At 52.3% G+C, this 12468-nt stretch overlaps 6 protein-coding genes across 6 annotated transcripts; 2 read left to right on the forward strand and 4 right to left on the reverse strand.

The window, feature by feature from the left end:
* Positions 1-352: 352 nt before the first annotated feature.
* On the reverse strand, positions 353-1846 carry SEPMUDRAFT_150002 (UPF0047 domain protein). The gene has a single exon (XM_016905904.1). The coding sequence runs from the start codon at positions 1714-1716 to the stop codon at positions 1273-1275; it is 444 nt and encodes a 147-aa protein (XP_016760430.1). The 5' UTR covers positions 1717-1846; the 3' UTR covers positions 353-1272.
* A 227-nt stretch (positions 1847-2073) lies between these two features.
* On the reverse strand, positions 2074-2603 carry SEPMUDRAFT_150003 (uncharacterized protein). The gene has a single exon (XM_016905905.1). The coding sequence runs from the start codon at positions 2558-2560 to the stop codon at positions 2297-2299; it is 264 nt and encodes an 87-aa protein (XP_016760431.1). The 5' UTR covers positions 2561-2603; the 3' UTR covers positions 2074-2296.
* A 1385-nt stretch (positions 2604-3988) lies between these two features.
* SEPMUDRAFT_134189 (uncharacterized protein) lies at positions 3989-5190 on the reverse strand (the record flags this gene model as incomplete). The annotated part of the gene is made up of 1 exon (XM_016902617.1): positions 3989-5190. The coding sequence occupies one exon, from the start codon at positions 5188-5190 to the stop codon at positions 3991-3993; it is 1200 nt and encodes a 399-aa protein (XP_016760432.1).
* Positions 5191-5903: 713 nt separating this feature from the next.
* Positions 5904-7059, reverse strand: SEPMUDRAFT_150005 (NADH-ubiquinone oxidoreductase). Its single transcript, XM_016905906.1, has 3 exons — positions 6701-7059; positions 6448-6615; positions 5904-6391 (listed from the first exon to the last, which is right to left on the reverse strand). The coding sequence occupies exons 1-3, from the start codon at positions 7028-7030 to the stop codon at positions 6218-6220; spliced, it is 672 nt and encodes a 223-aa protein (XP_016760433.1). The 5' UTR covers positions 7031-7059; the 3' UTR covers positions 5904-6217.
* Positions 7060-8008: 949 nt separating this feature from the next.
* SEPMUDRAFT_68107 (vacuolar ATP synthase catalytic subunit A) lies at positions 8009-10298 on the forward strand. Its single transcript, XM_016909810.1, has 3 exons — positions 8009-9056; positions 9107-9156; positions 9213-10298. Exons 1-3 carry the CDS (start codon positions 8228-8230, stop codon positions 10167-10169), a joined length of 1836 nt encoding a protein of 611 aa, XP_016760434.1. The 5' UTR covers positions 8009-8227; the 3' UTR covers positions 10170-10298.
* An 838-nt stretch (positions 10299-11136) lies between these two features.
* SEPMUDRAFT_150006 (dephospho-CoA kinase) lies at positions 11137-12285 on the forward strand. The gene has a single exon (XM_016905907.1). It carries the CDS (start codon positions 11251-11253, stop codon positions 11725-11727), a length of 477 nt encoding a protein of 158 aa, XP_016760435.1. The 5' UTR covers positions 11137-11250; the 3' UTR covers positions 11728-12285.
* Positions 12286-12468: the final 183 nt, after the last annotated feature.

The following is a 12468-nucleotide window of genomic DNA, read 5'->3' on the forward strand; positions in this document are numbered from 1 at the left end:
TGGCAGAAGCTGGAAATGGGCTCGAATTATTCACCGGGCTTGTAGACATTCATTCACACCGGAGCCTTCGGACGATTATCATCTTCGATCATTTCCTCTCTGTACTAGATCAACAAGCTTCAAACAACGTGGGCTTCGTTCTAGAGGCTGGATCTTTCTTTCAATAAGGTAGGAAACCGTGGAGAACATCTGCCCCGACTCTGACCGTGCTATTGAGTACAGCCTGACGGCTGCGAAAATATTTGTCTGCGGCCACTGCACGTCGATATACGTTGAAATGCATTGGTGAACGCCTCATCTCCGTCACCAGCGTTTCGAAGACTAGAGCTCACTGGATCCAACGTTGTAGAGGCAGATTTGGTGGAATTTCTTTTGGGGGTTCTGCAGCCTCCTTAAAAGGTATGTATGAAGTTCTCGCAAATTCAGCTGCATCGGGGGAGGAAGAAGCTGGAGAGAGTGTGTGCTGCATTGGACAGGCATTTTCGTTTCGGCCAGCTCACTACCAACCAACATCGTGTGTCAGTTGCTCTGGCCTGGCAAATGACAGACGACCCTGATCGGCCTATGGAGCCGTATGAGCCATATGTGTGGTACATGAACACGATTGCCTTCCACACGCATCGCACCCGACTGCCTCTTTGGCGCTTTTTGGGATGCACGAGCATCTCCACCGACTGAGCGTGAACGGGACAGGATACGAATAGGAAGGAACATAGCTAGATAGGCGGCTCGTACCATACCTCATCGTGCCGTGAATATTCCATAGACCTCGCATTGACCAGGGCTGTCGAGCTCTCAGCGGTAGGCCCACTACGGCTGCCGGCCGGCTTCTCCGCGCGCTGACCGCAACAACATTGGTAGACCTGAGACATTTGTTGTAGAGCTGGAGTAGAATAGAGACTGCCGGCTGCGAAGCTTTCGAGGTTGTTACACTCCCTGCAATAGGATACATACCATGTATGCATATAGGAAGTGAAGACAGTGTGCGGCGATTTTGGAGGTCCTCGTCGAAGGCTGTCTTATGCAAGCGATCTTGAGACTGTGACTAGAGCCCAGAAGCACAGTATCCATAATGCATGCATGACCAGAGTCCTCGTAGAAGGATATACTCAACACGAATGCATATATCTCATCTCATCATCTTATCATCTTTTCATCTTGTTTTCATATCATCATAAGCCTTCCCACCCCACCACTCCCAAGCCATCACAGTCTTCCTTTCGCCTCCTCTCTTGTCGTGGTACCACCACCACCACCATCTTCACCACCAAGTCACTTCCCCTCATACTTCTCCCCCTGCAGAGTAGCAACAACCTTCCTTTTCATCCGACTCTCCCTAAACTCCAAATACCAAATCCCCTGCCACGTCCCCGTCGCCAATTTCCCCTCAGAAATCGGCACACTCACACTCGCTCCGACGAGCGCACTCTTGATGTGTGCGGGCATATCATCCGGTCCCTCACAGCTGTGTCGATACAATTTCCCCTTCTGATCCTGCGGCGCGAGTCGGTCAAGCGCGTCGGACATGTCGGCGCGGACATCCTCATCCCAATTTTCGTTGAGCGAGAGGGCGCAGGAGGTGTGTTGGATGAAGAGGTGGAGGAGGCCGACTTTGTAGGTTTTCATCTCGGGGAGTTCTTGGAGGATGGTATCGGTGATGAGGTAGGAGCCGCGGCTCTGGGAGGGGAGGGTGAAGGTCTTTTGGGTCCAGGACATTGTTGTTTTTGTTGGTTGTGTTGTGCACGATGCGGGAGGACAGCAGGCGCAAGTAGGGAGTTTGGATGGGATTGGAGGGGAAAAGTCTGGTGTGAGAAGGGAAAGCGGGTATGTCAGAGGGATGAGCAGGTATTGGAAAAGACTGGGGAAGAAAGCGACGATGAAGACGCAGAGGAAAATGCAGGTGTTGCGAAGATTGGTGTCGAACGGCATTGGTGTTTGCGTCTGGAGGAAGGTGACGTCAATTGAGGTTGGCTGGCTGGAGGGAAGTTTTGATTCACATGGTGATATGGAGGGCCATGGGATGAGGAGCATTTTGATATCGTGAGGTGAGAATCCGTGAGATACGAGCTTGTGGTTTTCATCAACTCATTCATTGATACATCATCGTAGCAGCTTCTCACGCCCTACCTGCTTGGCGCAAGTAAAAGCTTCATGGACCACACCCTCCAAGCCGCTGTGTGTATCTCTGTCTTGTCTCAGCCGTAGCAAATATGGCTTCAATCGCATACCTGCCCATCCAAGACTCTGCCCCAGAGTGCAAGCTGCAAGAGATACCATGCAAAGAAGACGCTGATCTCTAGTCTTCCTTCTCCTCGGCACGCACGAAGTAGAATGCATTTGGGTAGCGAGAATCCTCCTTCCAGGCCCCAGTCAGCTCCTTGGCCTCGCCAAACATACTGCGAGATGAACCTATTAGCATGTCAAGCATAAAAATGAAAGGACCAACATACCGAAGCGTGTGAGTCTTGTCGAGCTCTACAACCCAGCACATCTGATCCTCCTCCATCTTTGGGACGAACTCGCGCGGAGCGTAGACATTCTCAGACTTGGCAAGCTTCATGTTATCCGCGTCGACCTCAGCTTTGGTGCGCCCAATCCAGACGTTGGCTTTTGGGACTGGCTCTGGCGCTTTTGGTGCTTGCTGTACTGGGATGTAGTAATGCTCGTTGCCAGCGATCGGCACGGCGACTGGGGCTGGAGCTGGGGCGGGAGCTGGGGCGGGAGTGGCAATGGCATACTGGGGGTAGTAACCTTGAGGAGCTGGCTGCATTGCCATCTGGACTGGGTGCGAGTAGTACTGCTGTTGACCTGGGTGAGTCATGCCTTGTGGTGCGTAGCCATAGTAGATGGGCTGCGGGTAAGTCACGATGGGTGGTTGAGGGGACTTTGAGTCTGCTCTGCCGCCCGATGGAGCTGGAGAGGCCGACTTCTGCTTTGGAACGAGGTATGAGTGCGAGTGGTAACCATTGTTGCCGTCGAAGCCTGGTGCTGGCGGGGCACCAGGAGTGTACTGCTTGCTGTCGGACGGCCAATGCTCGTAGTCGTCGTCGTTGCCAGCCATGATTGACGTGCTGTGGCGAAAGCGATAGTTGTGTGTGGGTTGAGGCGGAAGAGGAAGTTGTTGACGTAGTTGTTGTCGAATTGAGAAGTGCGCGGACTGATACATTTGACCCTCTTCCGAGTGAAGTGAGGTTCCAGTGCGACAAGTGGCGAGAAGAAGGAAAGAGCAAGACTTACGGCCTGAGTTCGAGGCATCAACACTTTTCGCTGAATGGTTGTCGTGCGTGTTCGGCTGTTGCGAGGTGGCGGCGGAGGCTCTTCCAACCAGATTTCTGCAAATGGCCAGCACATTCTTCTCTATGCGCGATGGTGAAGCAAAAGACAACGAGGGCGCTATTGTGAGGCCGAGCAGCTCTGATCAGCAAAAATGCGAACTTTTAATTGCACGCCGTATTCTCGAAGAGCGCAGGTGGAGCACGCAGACAAGCGGCTACATGTAGGAAATGTCATCCACTTCACTCGACTGGGAAATATCGCTCGAGGCCACAAGGACGTGATAAGGCAGGAGCGCTGCTTCACAGCCTCTGAGATGGTTTTGCTCCAAGAAAAGCTATTAGCAATAGTCAGTCAATACATAGAGACGCAGGGCCAGTCGACGAATATGAGCCTGGGTTCTCTGTGTCTAGACAGCGCGCTTACGGTGGGAGATGAGTACATTTTGTTGAACTCGTATCAACTTACCCTACACTGAGGTGCATAGGCAAATGCCATTCTTGTACGAAAAAGTATCTGACGCTTTACGACCGTGAGGAATCACAGCCAATTCTGCGCGCTCTCCTTTCCATCTGCACATCTCTCACGAACCAAGTCCTCCCATGAAGCTCAAATCTCGTCTCTGTTTGTCCGTTGCGATCCTGCAATTCAGAGCGTCCCAGGACCATCTTGAAAACATCGCCTGTCGCGGGTGCCGATTGTAGTGCTTCCATCTAGTCATTCTCGTAACCACCAATCCTCATCGTCACCCTCGTCCTCGACCTCCCACCAATCCTCATCCTCACCTTTATGCTCGATCTCCCACATGCCGGAGTGACCGCCTGTCTCCGCCAATTGTTTGATCTTGGCGCGAATGTCTTCCTTGGAACCTTCATACTTGAACCCGTGGCTTCCGTCACAATCACAAAAGTATCCTTGATGAAAACCTTTATAATCATCACCTCCCTTCAAGTGGACTGCTTGAAAGCTCGTTAAGTGGAGCTCATCAGCAATGTGGTTGAGGACAATGGGCCAAAGCAGCGGTTCGTGTCCGTCCCAAATTGTGCAACGCGAGAGTACAAGTTCTTTGAGAGAAGATCGTCCATTCAGCACCACGTCCGTCATATATGACACGTTCGTTCGTACACCACCGAGACGCAGCTGACGTAAGTGCTTGAGGGAGAACACTTCGTTTAAGATCGGGTAATGTCTTAGATCAAATTGATCAACTTGACCAATGTCATTCATGCTCAGATATAGGGAAGTGATTTGGAAGGCACTCAGGAAAAGACGGTGAAAGCCTCCACCCATGGTCTCGAAATTAAACCTGTTGAGCGGGTTAATTCTCAATACACGCAGCTTCGCCCAGGTCTGGAACAGGACTTGCATGCGTTCCACATCGATAGGTTGGAACAGCGCAGGACCCAGCATCCAGTCTCCCCATTCGAGTTTGAGATCATCGATCACATGCCTTGAGTCCGCTAACGCGTGCCCAATGATTTTGTAATCACTTGCAGGGGGCCATACTCCAGATGTCCCGATAGACTTGCCCGCCCCCAGCAGTGACAGATTGCGGAAACTCTGCGTGAGTGCATCTCTCTTAAAGGTTTTCCTTCCATCGATACGACACCAAGGCTCAGGTCGCAACTTGATTCTCTTCATCCATTTTGCCAAGTAGGAGATGTTCGTCATTTCCACAAACCTCTGAAGACTTTTGATGTCAAGCGAGACGTTCATCATCGAGAAGAAGCGTTTTGCGAATACATCTGTGGTATCCTTGGCAAGCGCACGGCACACCTGACGCAGCACGCGGAGTTCCTTATCTTCCAGCATCTCAGCGATCTCGATGTGAATTTCGGCCGCGAGTTTGGCGAGGTTAGCATTTGGAGAAATCGCTCTGACGGCGGGCGGCTCATGATTTGGAGTGGAAGCAGCCATGGTGGCGGCGGCGGCGAAGTCGTGGATGTTTTGTGGTCAGTGCCGATGTTGATGTCGAAAGTTTGTGGAAGTGAGTCGAAAGTCAGCGATGTTGTAGGTACAGGTATGTTTGCTGTGTGCAGGGACGTGGAAACTGGTAGTGACTAGCGTGTGTCTCACCAACCCTCTCGCGCTCTAATTTGTGCCTTATACGTACCTTACATCTCGGAATTCCGTTAATGTTCTCTTCGGTGTCACTCCATCATCGTTGGCAAACGCAACGCAACGCCAATCATCCTAGTCTCAAAGTGATCAGTATATCCATTATATGCAGCACATACCTACCTGTCTATACATTGTACGCCACCAGCGACTTGGCAACGTGCTCGATCAACTGACCTTGACAAGCGCGCCTTCGATGTGAGGGATGACTTTCTCTGTGGCGAGGCAGTGGGTTGCTTCAGAACTTGTCTCTGTTCACCGATTGGAATGAGCTTGCACCTTGCTGGCAACTATCGGCTTAGGACTATACAATTCTCAGCAGGCGATGACGAGTCCTTGGCACGTATAAAGAGGAAGCCTACCTAGTGATGGGATTCCGAGCCATGTCACCTAGGCCTATTGTACTCTCAGTGTATCCTGCGAAGCTTAGAGCACAGACGGGGACTTGTGGTGGACGCGTCAAATGAAGTGAGATACTTACATGGTGATTGCTGAAACGATTATATATGTAGGGCATATGTATTCATCTTGTATGCTCCAGAAGCAGGAGTGCATATTCCCCCCGTCCGAGTGGTCGCTCGCGATAATGTGGTGTTCTATTATACCAGGGAGCAAGGCCCGGTAAGAGCTGGATAGTCCTTGTCAGGAATCGTGTTTCATGACCACTCGATAGGGCATGGACGCTAGGACTGTCGAAACCGTGAGTTTGGTGGCGTAATGAAGAAGCGCTCCACTTCGTGTATCTTTTAGACAGATATGTGAAGGGAAATGGTTCTCGGGATGTATCACGTCAATATACAGTGTCTCGCATTGCTCACTCGGCTTTCTATCTCTGCCCATACGCCTCCCCAGTCGCAGTCTGGTAAGGGGTAGTTGCGCCAGTCCTCGCGTTACCCGAGTTCATATCGGCTGCTGGAATCTGCGCAGCGTCACCAGTAGGCTCAAGAGGATACGTGGTTGAAGGCAAGCTCTGAAGGTGCTTGCGGTGGTGCTCATGGGCCTGTCATTCACTATCAGCATATGCATCGCGCAAGCTTGCTTCCATCTTAGACTCACAAATGGCAGCCCGCAGTACGTGCACATGCAGATCTGTGGCTTGTCCACATTGATGAAGATCCTCGGATGTCCCAGTGGTCCGCCTCCTCCATCGCAAGATACAACACGTTCCTTTGTCCAACGCACTGGTTGCTTGTGGATAAGCTCAATGGCAGCAAGCGGACGTGGCTGCGAAGTGATGGTCAACCAGTGTCCTCGGACATAATCAACAGCCTTGTGGCAATGAGAAAGCGTGCTCATAGGTCTTTCATACCTGATCTTCCATGATTGTCTGTTCAAATCGTGGTCCAACCATTGCCTCCGCCCGTGGCTTCTGGCTCCTGCTCCAGACAGTAGCCCTGTTCGGGGCTTGCATGACACGCTTGTGCTCCGCCTCTTCAGCCTGCTCTACGAGAGCTTCATCCTGAGCGCCGTGCGCAACTGTGGGGAGAGCATTCGTGCTCGATACTGGAGATCGTCGAGTAGGTTGTTGCGGGCTGTTGGCTGGGATTGTGTTATCGGTAGTGAAGGAGCTGTATGATCGCGCGCCGATAGCTCGCCTGCCGATAGCTGGGAACAGCCTCTGTGTGCCTCGTTGAAGCATTGTGGTGGTATGGGAAGAAATAAGCGTCGTAGGAGGTCCAACTCGGATGTCGTGCTGTTCTGGAGGAGTTGAGGTGGTGTCTGCGGTTGTCTGCGGTTGTATCCGGCGCTAGTGGGACTGCCTACAAATTCAATCTTCCACTCTTTGGAAACCGTCTTCCTTTCTCTCTCATACTGTGAGTTGATACCCCATCCACCCCATACACTTCGATCCATCAGTGCTAACGTACATCAGTACCTTCTTGAGGTTTCTGGCGCTCATGAATGCTGGAACCATTTAGACGTGGCTGCATTGCACAGCGCGGACCACAACTGAATCCTGTCTCCTTCGGGGGCCAGGTCGGGGGAATTTTTGCTGGCCAACTCGTCGTCGCTTGCGACTTCGAAGACTCTTTCATCAGCTCACTGGCCTCTTGGCCGGCGATTGGAGAAGGATGTTGTGTGCGACTCTCTGGCGACGTTTACTGGCGCCGGCGGACAGTGCTGGGACTGCCCTGCTGTCCCAAATGAAGCAAGCGGGACTAGAGCAGTCACGACTACCTCCTGCAAACATGCGCGATATCATTTGCAAATGACACGTCGGGCGGTACTCATGGCACCAGCATAGCAAGCATTGCACCCACAGTAGATACATATACCCATAGATAGCGGTACTGTACTAGGTAGATAGTTGTGTCCGTTCCCTCTCCATGTTGTTATGATGATGGAGCACGATGATGCTGCTCAGCTGACGCAAGGCAACTGAACCTGGCTGGCAGCCTGCAGCTTCAGATGAGAGCTCTCTCGTTCCACCATCTCGTAGATTGAACATCGAAAATCCAGGCTACGGATGCAGCCTGGCCTATATAGTCAACGACCACGCTTGCTTTCGAGACCATCGCTCCTTGATTTGGTGAATCGCACCTCTTCGCGGGCCAGAGAGACAGCCGGGACCAGAGCTCCACGCCCGATCTCCATTGACTTCTCAGAACGCCCACCCGCCTCACACACCTCATCGCCCACCACACCAACAACACCACCAGAAGTCGACATTCCACTTCCCGAAACACCTGCACAGACTCCGCAATCGCCGTTTCCTGTCGTCGAGGAAGTACAGCACACCCAAGCGCAAGCTGGTATCTTGCCGCGCATCATCGAACCGGAGACAGAAGAGCACGAGCAAGGGGAAGCTTCAGATACAGACCACAACGCCGCCAAGATGAGCAAAAAGGGCGAAAAGAAGCAGCAGGATGATGGCGAGGACCAGAAGGGCTCCATCTTCTCCGTGTCTGGTCCCGTCATTGTGGCCCAGAACATGATCGGTGTGGCCATGTACGAGCTTGTCAAAGTTGGCTTCGATCAGCTCGTAGGAGAAGTCATTCGTATCGACGCGGATAAAGCCACAATTCAGGTTTACGAAGAGACTGCTGGCGTGACTGTCGGCGACCCAGTTGTTCGCACTGGGAAGCCTTTGTCCGTTGAGCTGGGACCTGGTCTCATGGAAACCATCTATGACGGAATTCAGCGGCCTCTCAAGGCCATCAGCGACAAGTCCAACAGCATCTATATTCCAAGAGGTATCGATGTGCCTGCACTGGATCGTACAAGGAAGTGGGAATTCACACCAGCGGACAAGTTCAAGGTCGGAGACCACATCACTGGTGGCGATGTCTTTGGCACTGTCAAGGAGAACACCTTGCTTTCGGACCACAAGATCATGCTCCCGCCTCGTGCACGCGGCAAGATCACCAAGTACCCCAAGAAGGGCGAGTACACCGTGGACGAGAAGATTCTGGAAGTTGAATTTGAGGGTCAGAAGTTCGAATACAGCATGATGCACCCATGGCCAGTCCGTGTGCCACGTCCATCAACAGATAAGTTGAGCTCTGGCGATCCGCTCATTGTCGGACAGCGCGTGCTTGATGCCCTCTTCCCTAGTGTGCAAGGTGGCACTGTCTGCATTCCTGGCGCTTTCGGCTGTGGCAAGACTGTCATCTCGCAGTCCCTATCTAAGTTTTCGAACAGTGACTTGATCGTCTACGTAGGATGTAAGTCGGGAACTCCGTGCGTCACCATAACTTATACTGACACCTGGCAGGTGGGGAAAGGGGCAATGAAATGGCCGAAGTGTTGATGGATTTCCCAGAGGTAAGACCAGCCTGCACCTCTGTCCGAGAAGAATGTGCTCACTGACACCGATCTAGCTTACCATCGAGTTCCAAGGTCGCCAAGAGCCCATCATGAAGCGTACTTGCCTGATCGCCAACACCTCCAACATGCCCGTCGCCGCTCGTGAAGCCTCCATCTACACTGGTATCACGATTTCGGAATATTTCAGGGACATGGGTAAGAATGTTGCTATGATGGCTGACTCTTCCTCTCGATGGGCTGAGGCTCTTCGTGAGATTTCTGGTCGTCTCGGAGAGATGCCTGCTGATCAGGGTTTCCCGGCTTACCTTGGAGCGAAGCTCGCGTCTTTCTACGAACGTGCTGGAAAAGTTGTCTCGCTTGGCTCGCCAGATCGCCAAGGTTCCATCTCTATCGTCGGCGCCGTTTCGCCGCCTGGAGGTGACTTCTCGGATCCTGTGACGACGTCTACACTCGGTATCGTGCAGGTCTTCTGGGGTCTCGACAAGAAGCTTGCGCAACGCAAGCATTTCCCTTCGGTCAATACAGCGCTGTCATACTCTAAGTACACCAAGACGCTGGAGAAGTACTACGCAGAACATGCACCCGAGTTTCCGCGTTACCGCGAGCGCATTCGAGAGCTACTTTCACAATCTGAGGAGCTCGATCAAGTTGTGCAGCTTGTCGGCAAGTCGGCACTTGGAGATGGCGACAAGATTACTCTCGACGTAGCGACTTTGATCAAAGAGGACTTTTTGCAACAGAATGGTTACTCCGATTACGATCAATTTTGCCCACTCTGGAAGACGGCTTGGATGATGAAGGCCATGATGACATTCCACGATGAAGCACAGAAGGCCATTTCGCAAGGCTACAACTGGTCCAAGGTTCGTGAGAGCACCGCAGACGTGCAGAGCGAGCTTCGAAACATGAAATTTGAAGTGCCAACCGAAGGCGAAGAGAATATCACCAAGAAGTACGAGGAGTTGTTGCAGAGGATGAATGAGAAGTTTGCAGCGGTTGTTGATGAGTAGTTTAAGGATGACGATGTCGCAGAGCTGGATATCTTCATGTGAGCTTGCCTTATGTGTAGATAACCCAAATATAGCGCGTCAACGGCGATCCAGAACGCAACGGCGCATTTAAACTCAATTGCCGACTCGATATTGGTGAATTTGCTCGGTATCATGGGTGGAGGTAGACATGAAATACCTACTGTGCAATGTGTGCATCGTGCTCCGGAAAATGATGCGCACCATGCCGATAGGGGATCGTGCTGTGACAACTATGATGTCTGCCAGAATACGAACATGGCACAGGGGTAGTGAGGCATGTCGTCTCAAAAATCAGGTAATGAGGGAGCGGTGTGCTACCTCCTACGACTTGTTGCGCTGGCTTCTTTAAGGTAACGAGTCGTCGCCGGTCTCAGGGTCCGAGGGTCCAAAGTATCACTTCTTCTACTGAGTCGAGGCGAACTAAATGTAGTAGGTGTACAATAGCACCCGCTGTCAGGCTGAGCTTTACCGGCGGATGAAGCTGGAACAGGTCGTACCGAGAGACCCTTCTACTCCCCGAGAAGGAGAGGGCTGTCTGATGAAGAAAGGTGTTGCTGGCATCTCGTTCGTATCAGTGGGATGAAGGAGTGGAGTGAAGCCAAGGATGGCAGGTCAAGGCCTCGGCTCCCCAACCAGCTGTTTGGCCTGTTCTACCGTAGATATCTCACCTCCTAGACTACATGTAGACATTGCACAAAGCACGATATTTCTCACCATGCTGCTTCTTGGACTCACGGGCTCAATTGCCACTGGCAAAAGTACAGTCTCATCCATCCTCTCCTGCCCACCCTATAATCTGCCCATCGTAGACGCCGATAAAGTCGCCCGCAAAGTCGTCGAACCAGGCACGTCTGGCTACAATCAAATTGTAGCAACATTTGGACCTTCCACACCAGATCTGCTCGTAGAGCCTACGGCCGAGAATGGCGGGGAAAGGGGACACAATGGCAAAGGAAGACCCCTCAACAGACCTGCTCTGGGAAGAAGAGTGTTTGGAGAAGGAAAAGACGAGGATAAGAAGAAGCTGAACTCTATCGTGCACCCCGCAGTGCGGAGAGAGATGTACAAGCAGATTCTCTACGCATATCTAAGCGGCAGTTGGGCTTGTGTATTGGACGTGCCATTACTCTTTGAGTCTGGCTGGGAACCTCTGTGTGGCACAATTTTGGTCGTAGGCGTCAGCGACCCGGCGATTCAGATGCAACGGCTGCGTGCGAGAGACGAGCATCTGACTGAAGAGGACGCAAAGAACAGAGTGGCTGCTCAGTGGGATGTCAGGGACAAGGCAAAGAGGTGTTTGAGGAGAGGAGAAAAGGCTGGCGTGGTCGTGTGGAATGATGGCGACCAGGCTGATCTCAAGAGGCAGATTGATGCCGTCATGAGTACGATCCGGAGTGGCAGTCCGCAGTGGTGGGCGTGGCTATTGTTGCTCTGTCCGCCCTTGGCTGTTGCGAGTGGTGCGTGGCACTATGTTCGCGGGTGGTGGATCAAGAGAGCTTGGGAGCATGAGCAGACAAAGGAGAAGGCCAAGCTATGAATACGATACCTATTGCACCATAAGGGACCTCACTGTGACGGCTTCCGGGTGCACAGCAGCCATGACGATGACGGGTATTCCACTGACATGTCGATGTTACTGCCATAGCCCAGCGGCACAGCGGCGGCTTCTCGCGCTGAACGCAGACATCTTCTGAGCAGCATGAGCGTCGGCGGCGCGCGGGAAGTCGTCGATGAAAGCTAGCGAACGCAAACACTCTCGATCGAAGGCTGCACAGTTCGTACTATGCAAGCCCAGCCGGTGCTATGCAGGAAACGTGAGTAAGATATATGCACGGACGAGTAGAGATGCTACTATCATTTACACAGAGCGGCCGTTACAGAGCGCAGCGGAAGCATCGAGTCCTGAGGCACCGTGAGTCTGCGTGCTCGGTGTGTTGGCTATTGTATGCAGGGGCTCGGCGCATGCGGTAGGTTGCCCATACCGTTTGTACCAGTAAGTGAGTAGTCTGGAGGTGTCTATGGTCCTCCGCCGTCTATCCATACGGTCAGACCATAACTTGCAAGTTGGAAGTATGTGCGCTAGTGTAATGAAGGAGTCGCAGGTGCCGGAGCACGAACCTTAACACGTTGATATAAGCGGTTGCAGAGTCGTGCACACCTCGAAATAGTGTAGAACGGCACTTCACGCAGTACTGTAGTTGCATCTGCATCTGCATTCAATTGCAATTGCTAGACAGCACCACTAACAACCCATCCAGTTTGCATCTTCCGGTATGCC

Source organism: Sphaerulina musiva (assembly GCF_000320565.1).
Source record: "Sphaerulina musiva SO2202 unplaced genomic scaffold SEPMUscaffold_6, whole genome shotgun sequence".
Lineage (NCBI taxonomy): Eukaryota > Fungi > Ascomycota > Dothideomycetes > Mycosphaerellales > Mycosphaerellaceae > Sphaerulina > Sphaerulina musiva.